This window comes from Hippichthys cyanospilos, chromosome 15 (assembly GCF_059441005.1).
Source record: "Hippichthys cyanospilos isolate Australia breed blue-spotted pipefish chromosome 15, RoL_Hcya_1.0, whole genome shotgun sequence".
Taxonomy (NCBI): Eukaryota; Metazoa; Chordata; class Actinopteri; order Syngnathiformes; family Syngnathidae; genus Hippichthys; species Hippichthys cyanospilos.
Window position 1 is genome coordinate 18,998,976 of NC_142383.1, and position 19,226 is coordinate 19,018,201.

The window sequence follows — 19,226 nt, forward strand, 5'->3', positions numbered from 1 at the left end:
ACCATTCCGCATCAGCTCATCTCGTTCCAATTCATCCGACGCGTCTTCCAGCCCTACGCCTTCACACGCAAGTTCTTCCCAAAGTTGTACAGCGTTAGGCTCCCTCGTGTGCGAAACGTATAAATGCGAAATTTGCATTGGCGAATGACTACAAGCTGTAAAGCTGCCAAAGAGGCCACGCCCCATGCAGTCATGCGTCCCCATTCGCCACATCAAATCAGCTTCTACGGAAGTCAACAATTGCATCATTGTTCTTAGAAAATTAACTAGTTCCGGAAGTCGTTTCGTAACGTGAACTTTTCCTAATTAGGAGCGCTTTTTACATGTAAATATCTAAATCCGTTACAAGCCCCCCAAAAGGCTCCGAAAAAACTCTCCATGAATAACATTCAAGATATAGAAGCGCAACGAAAACGGTAACAAACACATTAGAATCACATCAGTGCATGATCATCGTGGAATTCAAAATACATTGAGTAAAGAATGATTAAAAAAAAAAAAGAAAAACTCCGAAGCCCTTTCAATTAGTCATAATGACAGCAGCAGACAATATGAATGCAGTTCCTGTCTTTGCCTTGAGATGCTGCTGGTGTGTTGGTCCATAGGAACAACAATATTTATTTTTGGATTATTTTGCAGTGAGTTTAGTCTGAGGCCATGCAAAGTGCTTCCTGTGTGATGTCATTCAGCAACTGCTAAAGTGCTAACAACATACTATCGACGCTAACGTCACACGCGACACCCTACAGTGCTATGTTATGTAGATTTTTTTTTTTAATGTGAATATTTACATTGTTAGCCGTGGCTACCTGTGGGTCCAAAGGACTCGCGTCTCTCGTTTGTGGACAAGCTGGCATATTAATAAATGATAAAAATGCATCAAAAACATACTAACAGGCATTGCGGCTAGTGATGAGGTCAGAAAGAAAGTTCCCCTTTTAATTGTGTTGACAAAACGAGGAGCGTTCGGCCCGCGCTTGTTTCGACCGCAAACACTGGCCGCAAACACTGGAGCCTCCACAACACGGACGGCAGACTAGCTACTTTTTGTCCAAAGCAATCCAAAGTCAAAGTCTTGCATCTGCTTGCCCACGTCAGAGACGCCGACGTCATCCGATTTCCGGGGCACCTTGACTTTTGAAAGCATCAAAACCACTATCGCATAATCCGAATACTCACGGGGAGCCGCCGTAGACCACTACCGACACTCCAAAGCCCACGCGCCGTCTAATCGGCCAATCCGACTCCAGCTCGTCCCGTCGCTCTCTAGAAAAATTAGAGAGCGGTGCATTTGAAAAGGAAATGTCGCCCATGACCAGGCGAATAAAAAAAAATGATTGTTGTTGTTGTTGTTGTTGTGCAGCACAAACACAACAGCTGTTTTTGTCATTGTTGCGAGTGCGACCGCTTTTTATTGAGTTTGAACCCGTTTTGGTACAATATGGAGCTACTTGTCTTGAAGTACAACATTATCTTCTTTTTTTTGGAACCCATTCACGTCATTTGACTTCATTCCTATGGGGAAAGGGGCTTTGCCGCGTGAAAGCAGTGCAAATTCTCACTTGCGTGGAAGGCACGGACGAGGGAAAGCAAGATCCGCCATCTCTGCGTGAAATAAATAGATTTAGAAAAGACCTATTTACATGCTTGATATTACAGCCTTTCAAAAGTCTTGAAACGCTTCTACTTCCTCTTCCTGCCCCGGCCCCTCCTCCCTCTGATGGCGGCGGCGGCGGCGGAGTCGGCGGGGCCGCCGTCGTCCTCGGGTCCCGCCGCGATGTTGATCTGGCCTTCCTGGATTTCGTTGCGCGCCTCGTCGGGAAGATGCTGGATGTGCTGCTGCGTCTCCAGGTAGAACATGACGTCGCGCAGCTGATCCTCAAGCTCGGCCATGGCCTGGTCCTTCTGATCGCCTAAACCGGGGCAACGCGACCGATTGGCATCGCGAAACGTTAAGGCTGCCATTACGGCAGTCTCTCCTCACCGCTCTCTTTGGCTCTGCGCTCCTCGTCGGCTAGTCGGGTCTGGAGCTGCGTCTGATTGGCCCTGAGGCATTTGTTCATTTCCTGCTCCTCCTTCAGCTCCTGGCTGAGCTTCAGCACGCGGCCGCTCAGCTGCGTGCACCTACGCGCCCAACGCGTTTGGAGAACCTCGTGATCATCATCGTCCGGGGATTTTTCACCAGCCTGGCCTTATTTATCACCCAACTTGAGCTGACTTTGAAAGGGCCCGAACATCATCAGAGAGAAATAGATTTTTACCAGTCAGGCCAAGCCACTCGATGAAGGCCTTGCAAGGTTCGCAGATGTCAGAGGTCGACGGCTACGGTGGTTTGGGGGTGTCGACACAAACGTTTCTACTGCGCCACGTTCGCGGCTTGCCGTTGAATCGGGGGAATTGCATGATAAAATATGAGGTTTTCAATATGTCCTAAATTGACAATCTTTGCCATTTTTAATGGCAGTAAATGAGCCCGACATGGGCTAAATTTGACATCTCGACCTCCTGTTTGCAAGCATTTGGAAGGGACGGCATATTGGCATATCTATGCAATATTTTAGCCTGCTAGTGGTTTTTTTTGTATGCTTTTTCTTTGATATCGCAAATCAAAAACATCTAAAAGCCCAAGTTGGGTAATAAGATTACAAATGTTATTCTGTGGCAGCGCTGCAAGTGAAAGCGCAACGTGGCTTCACCGCTTCAACTAGTTTGGCGGCACCTATTTTTAAAGTCCACTTTTCGTAGCGTATCACATTTGTGGAGGTCACAACTTACTTCTTCTCCATGCTCTGCTTGTCTTTGCTGAGTTCTCCCACTCGGCGTTCCAGGTTGTCGCAGCGTTCCAGCGTCTCCTTAAACTTTGCCTTCATGTTGTTGATCTAGCACGCACGCAAACGTGAGCGGCGCCCGACGGGCATCGCGACGGCGGCAGCGTCGTTCACCTCCTCGGCCGTCTCCTTCTCTAGATGAACAATCTTGTTCTCCCAGTAGACTCGCTGCGACTCCAGCTGGCTGGTCAGCAGGTACGAGTACTGCGGGACGGAGTCACGCGCGTTAGCATGAATGAGCTGTTTATAGGTTGTCCCGTATGTGTTTCTGCAACATTATATTGGTAGACCGAACAGTATGGCGTCTGTCGCCATGTTACTGTTAAGACAGCAGTGACTGCATGGACTGATGGTATATGGTAGAAAGTCGGAACGGTAGGAGGTCTGGAAAGGTGCTCTTTGTCCGCTCTCCTTGCGAGTAAAAGTTTGTTGCCTTCCTTCCGGTTTGTTAATCAAACGTTCTAGGTCACCTGAACCTGACAGGATTCACACGTGGGCGCAAGGTGAGGAGGCCTTACGCACCTCCAGCTGCAGGGCGTCGATCTTCTCGGCTTGGCAGGTGTCACCTTCGCACTCATACTGAACCATCTTGCCATCCGTCTTGCTGGCAACCAGCCGGTGGACGTAATTATCTGTGGCGGGACGCGCGTTAGCAACATGCCAACAGTAAACGGGTGCGCCGTTTAGCTAACATTTTTTTTTAACCACTTTCTTTTATTGGTTGGTTTTAGCTGAATGCTAAATTGTTTGGCCTGACGTATGACACGGCGACCAATCCATTGTTTTTCTAGGCCGTTTTCCCTCAAGAGATCGTCGAAGACGTGTCGACGGTACCTCCGGCGTAGTCCCAGACGCGGTGGTTGGTCAGCTGCATGGCGTAGGTGTGTTGCGTCTCCTCAAAGTGCTTGTAGGCGTGGCGGCTGACGTAGCGACCGCAGCCGATGTGGCCGCAGATCAGGCAGATCCACAGGTTCTGGGGGACGGGGGGCAAACGGGTCCGAGTTTAACAACAGGCGCGTCAATGAGCAAGATCCCGGAAGCCGACAGGTGTCTCACCTCTTGCACGCCGCACTCGAAGCATTTGTTTTCTTCCACCGGCTCTGGAGTTTGGCAGTAGCGACACACGGGACACCTGCAAACACGGTCAGAATCCGGCCAAGATATATGAGGCGCAAAATAATCACAAAGGATGAGCTCAGCTTGCCATTGACATTGCTATTCGTTTAAACGCAAAACATTTACCCATTTAAGGCCAGATTTTTCCTGGACGTGAAAACGTCATATGCCATTGGTAACCCTTTGAAATAATCAAGAACTTTTTTTTTTTTTTTTTAAGTGAAATAGTTCCCAAGATGTTCGTCCACTTACGAGGCGTCCTCCCATCGCTGCAGACACTGACTGTGGAAGCTGTGGTTACACAGCGTGGTGAGGATGCCGTTGACCGACTCGTCCATGCGCTCCAGACACACGGTGCATTTGGGAAGCTCCGTCAGCTCCATCACCGGCAAGCTGGCGCCCTGGTGGAAGAGCGGCAAGATGATCGAGTCCACGCGTCCGCGCCCGCCCGCCCGTCACTCACGTCCTCCGACTTGATGACCTCGGCGCGCTCCACGTAAACCAGCTGGCACACCGCTTCTTCGATGGAGTTGAACTGGCGGCCATTGCATGCCGTGTAGAAGCTGTCTGCGTCCGCCTGAAACACCGCGAGAATAGACGCTGTGGACATTTTGCAGTACGGTATGTATAGAAAGGCCGCCTCGAAAAAGAGCTGGTTAAGGTTAGGGCCGTCCCTTCTAAATGCTTGTAAACGAGAGGTCGAGAGGTACATCTTATAGGTGTCAGATTTAGCCCGTGTCAAGCTCGTTTACTGCCATTCAAAATTGGAAATGTGAAAATGTTCAACATCAAACACATGAACCGACGCACATAAACACGCACACACAAGCAAAGCACATCTGCGCCGTAGCGGGTGCGGCCACCTGCGTGCTGAACTTGATGAGCACCATGTACTGGTTGGGGGTGGAGTCTCGGATGATCTTCATGTGCTCCATGACGTCATTGAAGGGCGCCATCAGCCTCATCAGGTCGTGACTGGTCATGGTGGCGGGAACCGTCAGGATGCACACCATGGCGCTGCGCACCGCCTCCTCCGTCAGGGACGTCATCTTGCTGCGGGGGGGGGGGGGGCAGAAGATGTCAACGTGATGCCAGCACACGCCAAAATCAGCACACGCGTGTCTCACTTGGTCTTGTAGAGGTGCATGATCCCGTGCACCACCTCGACCGACGGGTTCCCGCTGAAGAAGGAGATTTGCTCGGGAAGTTGCTTGGAGGGCGAGTCCGGAGCCGCCGCCGCTTCGGCCCGCTTGCCCTCAGAGCAACCGCCTGGATCTTGCCCGCCTCCGCCTTTGTCTACACACGCAAAGAAAACGGGATCAACTGCTTGATAGGGAGTTAAAGCTATTTACCGTAATGTTGAGAGCGCTTGAAAGCGGTTTTTCCTTTCTCACGACACGTTTCCAGTTGATTTTACCATACGGAAGCCGGAGTTGTGAAGCAATCATGTATATGTACTCTTATATTTGGGCAATCACAGTATTTTGTGAGTTGTAGAAACAACGCTCAGCGTATCTAATGATGGCTTGCAACATGTAGCAAAAAAAAAAAAAGTGCGGCGAGGTTGTCACCTGGGCTGGGTTCAAAGGTCTCTATGACCATGTCTCCCATGGATCTGCTGCCCATGTGCTGGTGCAAGACGGCGCTCCTCTCCGCCTCCGTCTTCCCGCTCAGGGCCAGCCGGGCCAGGCCTAAAGATTTGTCCCGAAGCTGATCCTCGGACATGCCTTCTACTGGGTGCACAAGACACATGGAAAATCACCCACATTTTCTGCTTAAGGAACAGCTTTGTTATTAAAATAAATTAATAAAAACAAAAGACAAAAACAACGAAACAACCTGTTAAATGTCAGGCAAAAATACAACAACTAATAAACAGATTAGCCAGGAGATGACAGCAGCGACATTTATATTAAAATACACAAAGACAGCGCGTTAGCTAGCTAGCTTGTTAGTTAGCTAGCCAGCCGGCGGCTAGCCACAACAACGCTCGGCGCGGAGTTGCGTACTCACCGGCCGAGTACCGAAAACCTTGCGGGACTGGAGACTGGTCGGCAATTTCCAAGCGGATGACCACCAGAGACACGCTCATGTGTTTGGTCCTCAAAAAGACACAAGGAGGACACAAAAAGCAAACACAAACAAGCCGAGTGATGACAGCTAGCCCCAAAAGTTAGCTTAGCCTCCAAAATTCCAATGAGATCACTTCAGCGTCAAGTCCATAATAAGACTAGTATGCGCTTTTAGTTTGTATGTGTCAGCGCACACACAGGGAAACATATATTGATAAAAGGCAACATATTTTATAGATTTAACAGACGAACTTCGTGAAGATTTTGAGGCTCTTTAACTACTTCTCCTTCATGTCTGAAGTCTGATAGGTTCAGGTAATCACCTACGCGCTATCGCCACCTACTGCATCAAACATGTATGGGATAAAAGTGCAACGATTGCCACCTGCAATTAGGTTTTACATTTTTTTTAACCATCAAATTTGTTCCTTAATTATTTGCACCACAAAAAAATCAATTCAAAACTTAAATACACAAAAATCTAGAATTTGTTCAACCGTAAAAAACAACAACTTTGAATTCAGTGACATATGTGCGACTTGACTTAGATCATTTAATATTATACAAATGTTCCCAAATGTTTTCCAGCTTTTAAAAGTCGTCAAATTTCAAAAGGCATGAACGCAGAATAAACGCAAATAGTACGTAAATAAAATAGACGTAATTGACGAGTCATTAAGGAAGCTATTTAGGCGCTATCGCCACCTACCGCTCGTGTAACAAACTTGTGTACAACACATACGTACCTTACCATCTGGAACCACATTTGTATCTTAAAAAAAACCGTTGAATTCAAGCACAAATATATTTATGTGCTACCTGAATTTTACCGCCAAACTTCCAATTTTCCAGGAATGTTTTTTTACCTTAGGAAATGTGTCAAATTTCAAAACGCAGACTAACTCAAACATCACAAACATCACAACGTACATCTGAGGAAATTAAAGGCGATTCTTCACATTTAGCATTTTATTTAAAAAAAAAAAAAAGCTTTGACATTCCAGTGTTTGTTTTTTGTTTTGTTTTTTTCATTTTCTAACAAAAGGGGATGGTGAGATGGTCACGCTCCAGATTGTCAATCGTGATGGTGTTTTGCTTTTCTAAACGCAAATGCAAACTTCCTCACGATGATGATGATGATGTGGTTTTCGGCCAAAACACATTATGTTGATGTCGTTGTTTTGGCCGAGTAACAGCTAATCAATTTTTTAAATGAGAAATAAGCCGAGTTGAAAAGTCTTTCAGCAGCTGCTCGTCTTGTAAACTTTCTTTTTTTTTATTTCCAGGTCCGAGGGGACGACAACGCAAACGGCACAGCAACACCGGCAGCTACTGAAGCAGCTTAAAAAAAAAAATAAACTCACACACAAATTAGCTTCTCACTCAAATTCTCCCTCCCTCTCTCACATTCACGCATCTCTTACCTACAGTCTCTCACACAACTTTTGCTTCTTGTCATGCACTCTTGTCATACGCTTTTCTCATGCGCACCCGATCACTTGTCTCACACATTTCCTCTCACACATACTGTATACACCACGTTCCAACATATGCAAATGCTTTCTCAGATTTTTCATCCAAAGTCCCTCCCTGCATTTGGCATCATTGAAGTCATCAGCTGTTCAGGAAGAATTCGAATTAAGCATTACTGATACCAAGAATAAATGTCTGGCCGGTGCCTGGCTTTATTTCAAGATATGGGTACTGCCCATGGTACCGGATACTAGTAAAAATGCAAGGGATAGCATAATCAAATAACTGACAATCGAGATGAAAAAAAAAAAAAGTATTTTAAGTCGTTCAATGCCAGGGATGTATTCTCACATTTTTTAAGAGTCCAGATATCAAATCCCAGATACTTAAGTATTTGGGCTTTAATGTATCGATTTGATACTTCGGTATCCGGGATTTAACGTGGGACGTTTAACGTGAAAATACGTCCTTGGCATTGAATGAGTAAAAAGATGATGTTTTGAAGAGGGGAAAATAAAAACCAAGCGGGTCCACCAGAACTTATGAATATTGGGTGAGTTAAAAAAAAAAAACTAACAAGAGTTCAAATGAAAAATCAATGCGGTTATTGGGTTATAAAGAAGGGAAATCATCAACTATTGAAATTGCTACAGACAAAATCTACATGTAGGTAGAAAAATCAGAGAAATACCATTTGCATTTGCATATTTTGGCATGTGGTACAAGCACTCACAACCTGCTGCTATTTACAATTAGGTCCAAAGCGTGTTTTATTTGAAAAAGCTCAGTGCCATTGGGGCGCCCACATCCGTCTCCAAACCACACAAAAGCGCGCTCACACACACACAAGTAAACGTGCGTAGATATTTAAAAAAAAAAAGAAAAAAAAGTTGCATCAGTCACGTGTGTGTTTTGCTGGTAGTTGAGGATGTCACAAGCAAATTCTTAATGTGATATCTTGTAATACTGCGACTGCCGAGGCGTTTTGACTCCCTTCGGACGCGCGTGATGAACAAAGCACACGAGGGCGGAGCAAAGACCTAGGCCAACCTCCCACGGACTCTGAGGCGCGACAAAGGAAACGGCGGCGTGTTGGAGCGGGGGGAGCTACTATGTACAATAATTTACTAGTTGGACTAAAAGGAGCGGAGCGGAGCGGACGCTAGCCGCAGAAGGGTGTAAAGTGTGGCGGAAAGGTGCCGGCGACCTTCAGATTTTCAGGTTCTTCAGAGAGTCCGCTCGCTTCTTGAGCAGCTCGGCCGCCTCCTGCAGCGAACGCAGGTGACTGCTCTGCAGCTTGTCCAGGGCCGTCCCGGTGAAGGAACGCTCCTCCTGAAAGGACGGACGCAAGACATGCGCAAAGCGGGAGCTAAGCCGAGATGAAAAGGTGAAAAATCCGACCGGGTAAAGATAACACGCGGGCTCCATCGTTGTTTATATTACCGTATTCCTCCGAGCACGAGTCGACCTCGCTTAGAAGACGAACCCCAATTTTTTACTTGACCAAAGTGCTAAAACCGATGCGTAATATATCAAATTTGAGGTGTGTATTCATTAATTTAAGCCTCGTAAATGGCATGACGACTTATTTCCCATTAATGCTATTCGAACAACAGGTACGTGGAAAAAAAAGGTCTTTTGTGGTTATAAGTCGCCCCCCCTAATATATGGGTTGAAAACGAGAAAACCCCAACTTGTAATCTGTGAAATACAGCATCAAATGGCTACGCTGTAAAAGGTGGCGCTAGGCTTCTTTTTTCTTTGTCCCTGCATGTCAGCTAGTGGCTAACCGTTACCTTGACACAAGTCCGCGCACGCTCACAAAGCTGCTTGGAATAAACGATTCGATTGGCCAAGTGACGCCGCGCGGCAAAAGTCTTATCCACCAACGTGCGCACGGATGCGACCGACCTCCGTGGATTCTTCCAGGGACAAATCGGCCAGTTTGAGCGCCGTGATGCCGACTTCCTGCTCCTTGATGTGCTCCAGGGCCCGGGCGAGCAAGTCCTGCAAGCTCACCGTCAGCTCATGGAAGCCGCAGACCACCGCTGGCTGTGCGGAAAAAAAAAAAAAAAAAAAAGAGAAAAATAATAAAGACACAAACGAAGGAAGAAAAAGTCACCCAGCATGCGGACTGGGGCTTTTAACTGGTGTGGCTGCCCGACAGCGCCTTATTGTTGGCTGTGCGTGTGCACACTTCAGAAAGAAGAAAAAAAGCAGAAGGCCCATAAGAGAAACAATGCTGAATTTGATACCTGAGCTGTGCTTGCATCTTTTTTCTTCTTCTTCTTCTTCTGTAGGCTGGACTTGAGCGGCCTCAGGACTTTGGTGCAGTATCCGGCGACCCACAAGACCACACACACCGTCTGCAAGCAAGCGCCGCGGGTGATGGTGAGCAAGATGGCGGCTAGGAAGAAGGAGAAGAAGAAGAGAGAGAAACACCTCCACAAAGAAGATGAGGTTTTCTAATAAAGACGCTCGGACTTTTAATTTGCCCTCTTTCATGTCCAGCAGCTCTCCTTTGCATTTGCTCAGCATTTCTGCAAGAGACACAAGAGGCGCAGCGTGAAGACGGCCACGTGGTCACTGCGGCGTCGCGAGTAACGCCGGTTACCTTGAAGCTGAACCGCTAGCGTCTTGAAGGCGTTGCACATCTGCGTTTGCAGCTCGGACGACTCGTCTGGCAGGAGGAAGGAGGAACCCCCCCAAAAAAAGACATGCGTTACTACGCCTACGACGATAACTCTTGAAATTTGAATCTGAATCACATTCAATGAAATGACCAAAACTTTTCAAAAGCTGGACAAAGGTGGAGCCGCTCACCGAGTCCGACGGCGTCCAGTTGGTGCACGTGGAGAGCCAGCTGCAGGGCCGCCGCTTGACATTGGCAGCTGCCGCAGGACAGAGCGGCCGCCAGGCGGGTGGCGGGCGGTCCCAGGAAGGGGTACTGTCGGTTCAAAGCGTGCTGAGCGTTACGTGAGGAGCGGACGAGATGTGCGGTTAGACCGGAAGGAGATCTGAGAAGGTGCAGGTTCCCGCCCGCTCTCCTCGCCAAAAAAAGCTAGGTGTCTTCCTTCTGGTTTCTTAAATGTTCTATGTTGTCTGAACCTAACAGCAAGCGTTTTAGAATACCGCTGGTATGGAGCTTTCCCACATGACACATACCTGCGTGCGTCGGTCAGCCAGTTGCGAGGCAGTCTGCAGGTTCTGGCCGAGCTGCGCCAGGAGGCCGCGCAGCGTGGACGTCTTGTCGACCACGCCGTTCTCGGTGGCCGCCGGCGAGTTCTGCGGCGAGCCTTTGTGCCCCAGCGCCGCCACGGCGGCCAGGAGGCGCAGCGTGAGCGAGCGCAGCCGCAGCCATGCGCATTCTTCCTCCAGGGAACTCCGCCGATGCTCCTCCGTCAGCTTCCTGTTGTGTGACAACCATGACATTGCGTGTTTACAGTCAAAATTGCATTTTTGTTCCTTTTTTTCCAGAGTTCTGAGAACTTTCTAGATGAGTGTTCTAAAGACCTGGGATTCTCATGACATTCTGAGAATTCTCACTTTAAAGTCAGAATTCTGCTTGTATTCTCCACTTTAAAGGTTGGGTGAACTTTCCCAAAAATAATAATGTTACCGGCATCATTCTGAGAACTTTCCAGATTAGAATTCTGACTTCATTCAACACTTACGTACAAGGTAAAAATCGCTCATTTTAGTCATATTTTATTACTTAATATCCCTAACCCAAAAAACAAAAAGTGGAAAAAAAATGTGATAAACAAGAACTAATCACAGGAACTAATATTTAAGGACAGATTTGAAAGAATCAAATTAAGAGGGGAAAAAATGGCTGATTGATGCAACAGGTATGAAGCTTCTGATGAAAAAAACGTCAGCCTGGGGCTAGCATCACAAGCGGCGTGCATGTGTGCGTGTGTTTTGTACCGGTCGTTGGGGTCCCAGCAAGTGAACACGGTGAGGTCTCTGTTGTCCCTTATGTTGTCCCAGGGAATGTCATCTTCCTCTGCGGACAAACACATGGCCTTCACACTCTCCTCCAGACTCAATACACTGGAAAACAATATTTTAGGGACGGGCCGGGAAGGGACACACACACACACAAAAAAAAAAAATCAAAAAAAAAAAAAAATCACAAGTTGGTCACAAATGTGAGCAGAAGCGCCGGGTCGCCGGGGGTCGCGCACTCACATATCGGCCTCGAGGAACAAGTCAAGCAGCATCCTCTCGGTGCGGACCTGGGCGAAGTGCAGCGACTGGTTCAGCCTGTTCCTGAGGGCGATGAACTCGGGGATCTTCTCGAAAGCGCCGTACTTGTACGCCTGGATGATGTATTCGGAGGTCTGACGCAGGAGAAATTGACACGTTTTAATGGATCTCGATCATATTCGAAATTGATTTGACTTGCTTCCTAACTTGTCGGAATGAAGTCGCGGGACAGCGGTCGGTACTCACATCTTTCTGATTGGAGTGGAAAAACCTGAGGGAAAAGTTGCAGGCTTGCGAGGCGGCGGCAAACTGTCCCAAGGACTGCGCGTAGCGCGTGAGGAGGAAGCCGATGGTGTCGTGCTGGACGTGCTTGGCGTCCAGGCTGGCGTAGAGGTCAACCACCGGCTCGAAGGCGCCCAGGCGGCAGTAGAGCAGCAGCAGCAGCAGCTTGAACTGAGCGTTGGACGGGCTGTTGGACAAACCTTCCTGCAGGAGGCCCAGGGCGCGCCACGCCATGCTCTCGTCTCCTGAGGAGAGCCCCGGCGCGCGCCGCGTCAGCTCGCGCCGCGTCAGCTCGCGGGAGGGGCGACTTGAGCGAGAGCACCCACCGCTTTCCGTCCACAGGTCAATGTAGACGTGAGCCGCCATCAGGCAATACATGTCGGAAAACTGCAGCTCCGTCTTCAGGGCGTTCTTCCCTGTCCCGCGGAGAGCGAGAAAAGCATTCTACAACGGCTCGAATGCATTGCGTCGTTCCATTCAAAAAAAAAAAAATCTATTTGAATTTGTATTTTGGGGAAAATTGTATACGTTTTATGAGTAAACATTGCAGCCACTAAGTCGAGCTGCATCAAAACAAAACAATCGGATAAGACCGTTTTAGTCATAAATTAAGAATAAAGATGATTTCAAAACTAGGTAAGTGCGTGACAAACACAATTAAAATTTATTTGACTATGACTATGACTGCAATGTAAAAACTAGTTTGACAACTCTGATATAGATTTCGGGCCCCCGAGCCTTGAGTTGGATACGTGATTAATATCATAATAATTACAAGGGTTGTGAAAATGCAAGCCCCAAAAGTACAAGAATCATCGGGGTTTTTATTGTATTTTTTTTAGCATTTTCTCATTAGAAAAAAATATTTTGAGCAGTACTTTTAATGAAAAAAAAACTAACACAGAAAGGAAAAAAACTTTAGTTTCCTGTTAAAAGTAATTTGTTCAATGACCTGACAAACGTGTGCAACGAATGAATTGAATTTTCCTACTCTGTACTCACCGAATTTGAGGCCGTGCCGATAGTGCGCCTTGAGCTCGGCGACCAGTCTCAGCTTGGCGGCCGCGTCCGGGGCGTGATGCAGGCCCAGCGCCCGGCTCAGCTGACACGCGCACAGGTGCCTCTGCAGCGCTTTGGTGTCGTCCGGGAAGGCCGAGCCGTCGGGTCCGCGCTGGCCCAGGGGCGTGGCCTCGTTCAGCCGCTTGACAAACTGGAGACGGAGAAGTGACGTCGGGGCGGAGGGGGCGGAGCCGGACGGCGCCCGGGCCGCGGCTCACCTGCGCGTGCTGCTCTGCGGCCAATAGGTGGAGGTAAAGGTTGAGGTCTGTCACGCAGCAAGGCTTGTCGCCAAACTTGACGAAAAACTGCACCATCAGCTCTAAAGGCTCTCCTGCAAGCACAAAAAAAAAAAAAAACCATCAAGGAGGAGGCCATCTCCATATGAAATGCAGGCTTTGCCGGATTTTACAACATTCGGGGGGTTAAAAGAATATCAGTAGCATTCAAATGAATAATAAACTTTATTCTTTTCGAAGGTTTTTACCGAGCTGGCTTTCTTGGGGAAGGCGGCGCTGGCGGAGGCGGTGCATCAGCTCCAGGCGCGCCAGGTAAGGCCCCCGAAGCGAGCGGGCGTCTTTGCCGTCCTCGCCCGCGATCCTCTCCTCCACGAACCTCACAACCTCCGCCACCGTGTGGTGCACCGCGCCTTCCGAGCAGCTGCATACATTCGGGCAGGGCCCACTTTACTACGCAGTAGTTTTTGTTTTTTTTGCTCATTACAATTTGACGGAAAATGTAAGGTCTTCTTTTTTTTTTTTTTTTTTTACTCACTGTTCTCCGTCCTCCGGTGGACTCCACGACTGATCCAGGAGGTGAAAAAGTGAGTCGAAGTATGCCAGGTAGAACTGCCAATCATCCGGACTGCGAAAATTCAAACACGGGGCTAAGTTTGGTAACAACCAATGGCGGTTCAGCTTGCAAGCGTCGCAGAGAAAAGCTGAGCTGCGATCGGCCGGTAAAGTTGCATGCATGAACACGTTTTACCGGCGTCTCTGATGCGTACATCTGATTGTACTTGAATGTGTATTTTGTCGTTGTTTTTATTCTTATGTATTAATATCTTCTTCTTGCTATCGGCGTCGGGGCGAGATCAGACGCGCGGACAAACGAAAGGGCTCACTTCTTGAGCAGGAGCTTGTGCGCCAGGGCGTTGCACTCGGGCCAGCGTCGGAGTCGCCGATACAGCATCATGCACTTGCTCTCTCGACTCTGAAGCTCGCTGGTCAGCTTCTCTGCGGCGGTGACGTGGCTCAGTGAGGAGGAGGAGGAGGAGGAAGACGGCCGACTTTGATGGAAACCTACCTCCTAGCGGCCCCTTGATGACCTCCAGCGCCTCCTCGCATTTCCCCAAGCGCTCCAGGATCATGAAGTAGAGCTGCACCTGCAATCGCACAACAACAACAACTCCGAATGATGCAAATAAACAAGGTTGTGGGACACCCACAGAGTTTTACTAGAGCTTCTTTCATTTGTCAAGATATGAGCCTATTTTAGGCACTGGAAGGCGCACCTGAAAGCATTCAGTTTTCTCAAACGCTGACGGAGCGCTTTAAAATCCGGTGTGCCTTATGCTATATATGCTCCGACTTTGGGGCAATTTATACGAAACAACAAAAGAAAACAAAAAACATGCAGGACAGTGGACAATACACGTGAGGGACATCCCTTGTCAGAAAGACTTACCTCTGCTTCAGCTTCAATTTTGTCCTCTTTGACCATCTTCTCCACCATGCGTTCCGCCAGGGGCAGGAACATGGTTTGGGATAGTTTCTCGTCCTGTGCCGAGATGGCCTGAACGGACGCAAAACGCCATCAAATCATAAGACCGCTTTGAACAAAATGTGCACGCGTAGTTTCAAGCAATGATTGTCAAATGTTGGGGGAGTTACTTCAGGGGGCACGAGAGCCTTTTGAATAACTAGATAGGAAGGGTACATTTTTTCTTCAAGTTAGGAGCAAAGTAGTTGGAACATGAAGGACTCCCTTACAAAATGTTGCGTACCATAATTTTCTTAAGGTTGATCAATATGCACATTAGGGTCATTTGTGATGCATTTTTCCACCAGTGAGCCAGAAATACAACAAATTATATATAATATTGATTGATTTGTTGCCGCTGCTTGAAGCAGGAAAAATATTTCTTACAAGAAACATCATTGAAAAAAAAAGTTTGACAACCACTGGTCGGAGGATTACGAGGACGACGACGAATTATTACCTGCATTACCAGACTCATAACAGACCAGAAGTAATATGGATTCTTGGGGACAATTTTATACAAGGCCATTCCCGCCTGAAAAAAACCAAAGCAGAAGTCAGGGCAGAAATCGTATGCAAAAAAATATATATAAATCTATGGTCACCGTTGACATCTTTTTCACACAAAGACAGCGCAAAACGGATTTAGTCCATTTGAATCTGTCGCTTTAGATGCCATAATAATTGGTTCCTTTTGCGAACACCTTACTTGTTATATCATTCGCTCTACTTGGCTGATTAATATACGAATGATACCCCGGACTGCGACACAGTAGTAACTCTTTTATTAGCATAGCATGTGGTCGTAAATAAAGGCGGCGCGACACAACCCGGAGCCGGGCTCTTGTAACCCGGCCGTCCAGCATTCTGCCTCCCTTTTGCAGAATGAGATTTAGCCCATTTGAAAATTTCCCATTTTTAAAGTGACAAATGAATCGAATCAATCCCGTTTGTGCGCGCTCGCTTTTTTACCTGCTGCATCTTCTTGTACTCGCCGACGCGCGCGTACGCCATGAAGAGGTGCGAGTGGTACTCCTCGCTGAGCGGGACCTTCTTCACCGCCGCCTCGTACAGTTTGGTCACCAGCTCGGCTGGAAGACAGACGCGCCCGTTATGGCGATTGCGGCGCGCAGTTCCAGCGCCTGCGCGCACTCACGTCGATGCATCTCCCTGTAGAGGATGGTGAGCGCTTGTAAGGAGTTGTCGTCCGTGGGCTCCAGGGAGGTCACCTCCCGGGCCAGGGAGAAGGCTTCATCTTGCTTGCCGGTGCGCTGGAGGCCGATGGCCTTCAGGACCTGTGGGCGGGGGCAATCCAAAACCACAAGTGACGTCGTCATATTTGGGGGGCTTTAAAACAAGGCCTCGAATCGCAAAATACACCATAGAGAGAGAAACCGAGGGACGGGAAGGATGACCGAAATGATGACAATGATGATGCTGGATCAAACGCCTTTTGTGAATTTGGTAATGTAGCAAATATTGGGAAAGCGTTGAAAAAGGAATACTTGAAGATTACAAAGCATTTCAGCCTTCAATTCTCTGCGCGCGCGTTTTGTTTGTGAAGGCAGAGCGGCTTGTCACTGGCTGCGGCGTGTACCTTTGCGCAGTGCAAGTCTTTGTGCTTCTTCAGCAGCTTGTCCGCCTGCTGGATGGCCATCTTGTTGTTGCCATTGTCAAGGTAGTCTGACGGGACACAAACAACAATTCAAGTTGCTGTATGGCCAAGATAAAATGTTTATTTTCAAGGCTCACTGAAAAATGTGGACACAGTTGAAAAGAATTGTAATTAAAATACTCGCGTGATGAATAACTGCCAATAATTAGGATCCTTGTAAGCATTTTGGCCACCATCGTGCACCCCGACCAACGCACACTCAGGGGTGATAATGAGGCGCTCTATTTTCAGGAAATAGCGACGGTTTCAGCCTACATTTGCACAATTTAACCCCTGGGGTAATTTTGATCTTTTTGATGCTTTTTGATGTTTTTGATGTGTGATATCAAAGGAATGTTAATTTTAGCCCAAGTTGGGCTTTCTTCCTGCCATTAAAAATGGAAAATATTTTGGATATAATACGTTTTATAATATGCAAAAAAAAAAAGCCCCAGACATTGCAATGTTACACATAGCACTTTATTGCAGTTCATCTTTTGCACACACATTGTGTGCGTGCGCTCCGACAGTCCAGCCTCTTAGAGACAGCTGCCTGCCAAAATTAACTGCGGCAGACAGCCATTGAGTCACATAACGTCACTCGCGTCTCGCCGTCGACAAAGCCAACTTTTACAGACGCTTGTCGGCATCTAGCGTTTGCTTCGGTTCCGTTGCGTTCACCTCTGCCGTCAATCAAATTGCAAGCCCCCAACCGACGCCTTCAGAAACGAACAGCCGGGCCATTATCAAACACTACGCCGAATCAATACGGGAGCTTCAATATTGACGTTGACAGTTACGGAAATTTAAAAAAAAATGCAGAAAATCTTTGAAAAAACAGGTGTTGAGAAAAAAGTTAGCATTGGAAGGAAAAGGAAGCCTTGAGTTTTATAGTGTGGGAAACACTAAGAGGCTAAAATATTGCATTGTCAAAACGTGTCAACTTTCAATATGCCATCCTGCCGTCCCATCCAAATGCTTGCAGGAGGTCGTCATGTATACCTCGCAGCTGTAAAATTTAGTCCATTTTGGGCTCATTTACCACCATTAGAAATGGGGAATATTGACAACTTGACAACGGCAACTCGCGGACGGGATGCAAGAGAAATGTTTGTGTTGAGACCCCAAAACCACCTAGCAGACAGCGCTAGCGGACAACTTAAGACATTTGCAAGCTTTTCAATGACTTCATCGAGTGGCTTGGCCTGACTGCCGTAACGCAAACTTCTTGCTATGCATTGTGGGACTTGTAGCTGACAAAAGGGTTCGATCCAAGAACTAAATGTCGCAGGAAAGCTTTTATTTTGCTGCAGGGAAGAGTTTTCTTTCATGCAATTTATTATTAATTTATGATCATTGCAATTTCAAACATTGTGTACATAATTTTATTCTGTAATTTACTTTGTATTTCTTTTTAATACTGTGCAGGTCAAACATCAAGACAATTTGTGCTTACTCTAATGACAAAGTCAATCTGCATCTGATTTGAGAGCCAAAATCCCCAATGTAAAAGGCTGTATAAAAGTGTGTTTATTAAGAAAGTGTTTATTTCATAAAGTCGCGCAGATTACTGCTCACAATGACCGAAATTTCTCTTTGGGGTGTATCCACTTTTTATGTCAAACTGAGTCCTGTTATTTCAGTGGAAGTTGATGCAAGTTAATATTAGGGAAAAAACGAGCCGAAAAACTGTAATGTCATAACAAATACAGCAAAAGGCAAAAAGCAAGACTTGTTTGTCATGTCACTGCACCTTACTTTTTAAAAATCAATGAGGAAAACCGAAAGCTGATCTTTGTTGGGGTCAAATTTAGTGGTCATACCCAACAGCACGAGTACACGTTCTGAAAGTTGAAGAGGTCCTAGTGACAGTTCCACGCTAGTTAGCCGGCTTAGCATGAAGCATTGTCCCGGGGAATGCTAACCCGAAGCTAACCACTGTGTCGCTCAGCCGCTGCCGTAAGAGCGACAAAAACCAAAAAGCGAGACCGACAGCGGGGGACTAAACGCGACCGACTGTCAAGCGGTTGCGGAAACCCGGCACAAAACGAGCAAGTTGTGTTGGAAAAAGGACGGAGGGTCAATGAAAGACGCGCTAGCCGACACGTTAGCCTCCGCGGCTAGCTGTCAAACAGCGCCCGTTTACACCGGAGAGGCGCAACGAGACACACCGGCAGAGCAGTCGACACAGTTTGCCCGCTTTGTCCCAATTTTCACATCGGCCAGCACCGCGAGACTGCCGGCAGAGAACCGCGGCGGACCTCCGGCTGCGGTGGCGGGGGCGAGCCCGGGGAAGGTGCACTGTCATAGGGCGCAGCGGGGCAGCGCAACCCGTGGTCGCCGATGGAGGGGCCGCAAAAAAAAAGAGCTCCCCCCGCGGCCTGGACGCATCGGCGTTTCAAGACCACGCGCCACGGCGCTCGGACGAAGCCGACGTGCACGTTCGAGGGCAGCGGCCGGAGCTCACCGTAAATGGGTCTGAGTCTCCGGTCGTTGGGGTCTTGCACATGGCCTCTGGCCGCCATGGTGGTTTAGTTTACCTGCTGCTGGGGAAGTGTGCGCGCATGCGCACTAAACTACGGCAGCTTGCGCGCATCTAAAAAGTTCCCCTTGAAATCGGTTCTAGTTTACATTTTATACTCTAACGTTTCGTCCAGGAAACGTTATTGACGGTATTGTGTTCATTTAGATGCGTTCCCCGTGGCTCAACTCCCTCCACGGTGCTTTGTGGATGTTACTTTTTTTGTCCAATCAAATTTCAGCCTCTACATC

At 47.8% G+C, this 19,226-nt stretch overlaps 2 protein-coding genes across 3 annotated transcripts; both read right to left on the minus strand.

The window, feature by feature from the left end:
• Positions 1–1,380: 1,380 nt before the first annotated feature.
• Positions 1,381–6,340, minus strand: brap (BRCA1 associated protein). 2 transcript variants are annotated; one of them, XM_088434789.1, is made up of 13 exons: positions 5,958–6,340; positions 5,516–5,674; positions 5,072–5,240; positions 4,808–4,997; positions 4,408–4,521; positions 4,197–4,345; positions 3,885–3,960; positions 3,663–3,801; positions 3,351–3,460; positions 2,943–3,032; positions 2,776–2,879; positions 1,985–2,124; positions 1,381–1,913 (listed from the first exon to the last, which is right to left on the minus strand). In XM_088434789.1, exons 1-13 carry the CDS (start codon positions 6,034–6,036, stop codon positions 1,684–1,686), a joined length of 1,749 nt encoding a protein of 582 aa, XP_088290915.1. In that variant the 5' UTR covers positions 6,037–6,340; the 3' UTR covers positions 1,381–1,683. The 2 variants fall into 2 exon arrangements, with proteins under 2 accessions (XP_088290915.1, XP_088290913.1); XM_088434787.1 differs by having other exon boundaries at positions 5,516–5,677.
• A 931-nt stretch (positions 6,341–7,271) lies between these two features.
• On the minus strand, positions 7,272–19,018 carry naa25 (N-alpha-acetyltransferase 25, NatB auxiliary subunit). Its single transcript, XM_088434786.1, has 23 exons — positions 18,922–19,018; positions 16,398–16,483; positions 15,957–16,095; positions 15,773–15,891; positions 15,261–15,335; positions 14,726–14,833; positions 14,345–14,423; positions 14,163–14,274; positions 13,814–13,903; positions 13,527–13,699; positions 13,261–13,373; positions 12,986–13,193; positions 12,310–12,399; positions 11,948–12,228; positions 11,684–11,835; positions 11,420–11,545; positions 10,655–10,898; positions 10,313–10,436; positions 10,104–10,169; positions 9,932–10,029; positions 9,745–9,855; positions 9,401–9,541; positions 7,272–8,821 (listed from the first exon to the last, which is right to left on the minus strand). The coding sequence occupies exons 1-23, from the start codon at positions 18,977–18,979 to the stop codon at positions 8,699–8,701; spliced, it is 2,916 nt and encodes a 971-aa protein (XP_088290912.1). The 5' UTR covers positions 18,980–19,018; the 3' UTR covers positions 7,272–8,698.
• Between the last annotated feature and the right edge of the window lie 208 nt (positions 19,019–19,226).

Coding starts and splice junctions, on each gene's coding strand:
- brap (XM_088434787.1), bottom strand. CDS start 6,036: ATGAGCGTGTCTCTGGTGGTCATCCGCTTGGAAATTGCCGACCAGTCT. Junction 5,678..5,957: donor AGGTTTTCGGTACTCGGCCG/GTGAGTACGCAA, acceptor TTGTGCACCCAG/TAGAAGGCATGTCCGAGGAT. Junction 3,033..3,350: donor TCGACGCCCTGCAGCTGGAG/GTGCGTAAGGCC, acceptor TCCGTCCCGCAG/TACTCGTACCTGCTGACCAG.
- naa25 (XM_088434786.1), bottom strand. CDS start 18,979: ATGGCGGCCAGAGGCCATGTGCAAGACCCCAACGACCGGAGACTCAGA. Junction 16,484..18,921: donor GAGACTCAGACCCATTTACG/GTGAGCTCCGGC, acceptor GTGTCCCGTCAG/ACTACCTTGACAATGGCAAC. Junction 13,700..13,813: donor CCACCGGAGGACGGAGAACA/GTGAGTAAAAAA, acceptor GAATGTATGCAG/CTGCTCGGAAGGCGCGGTGC.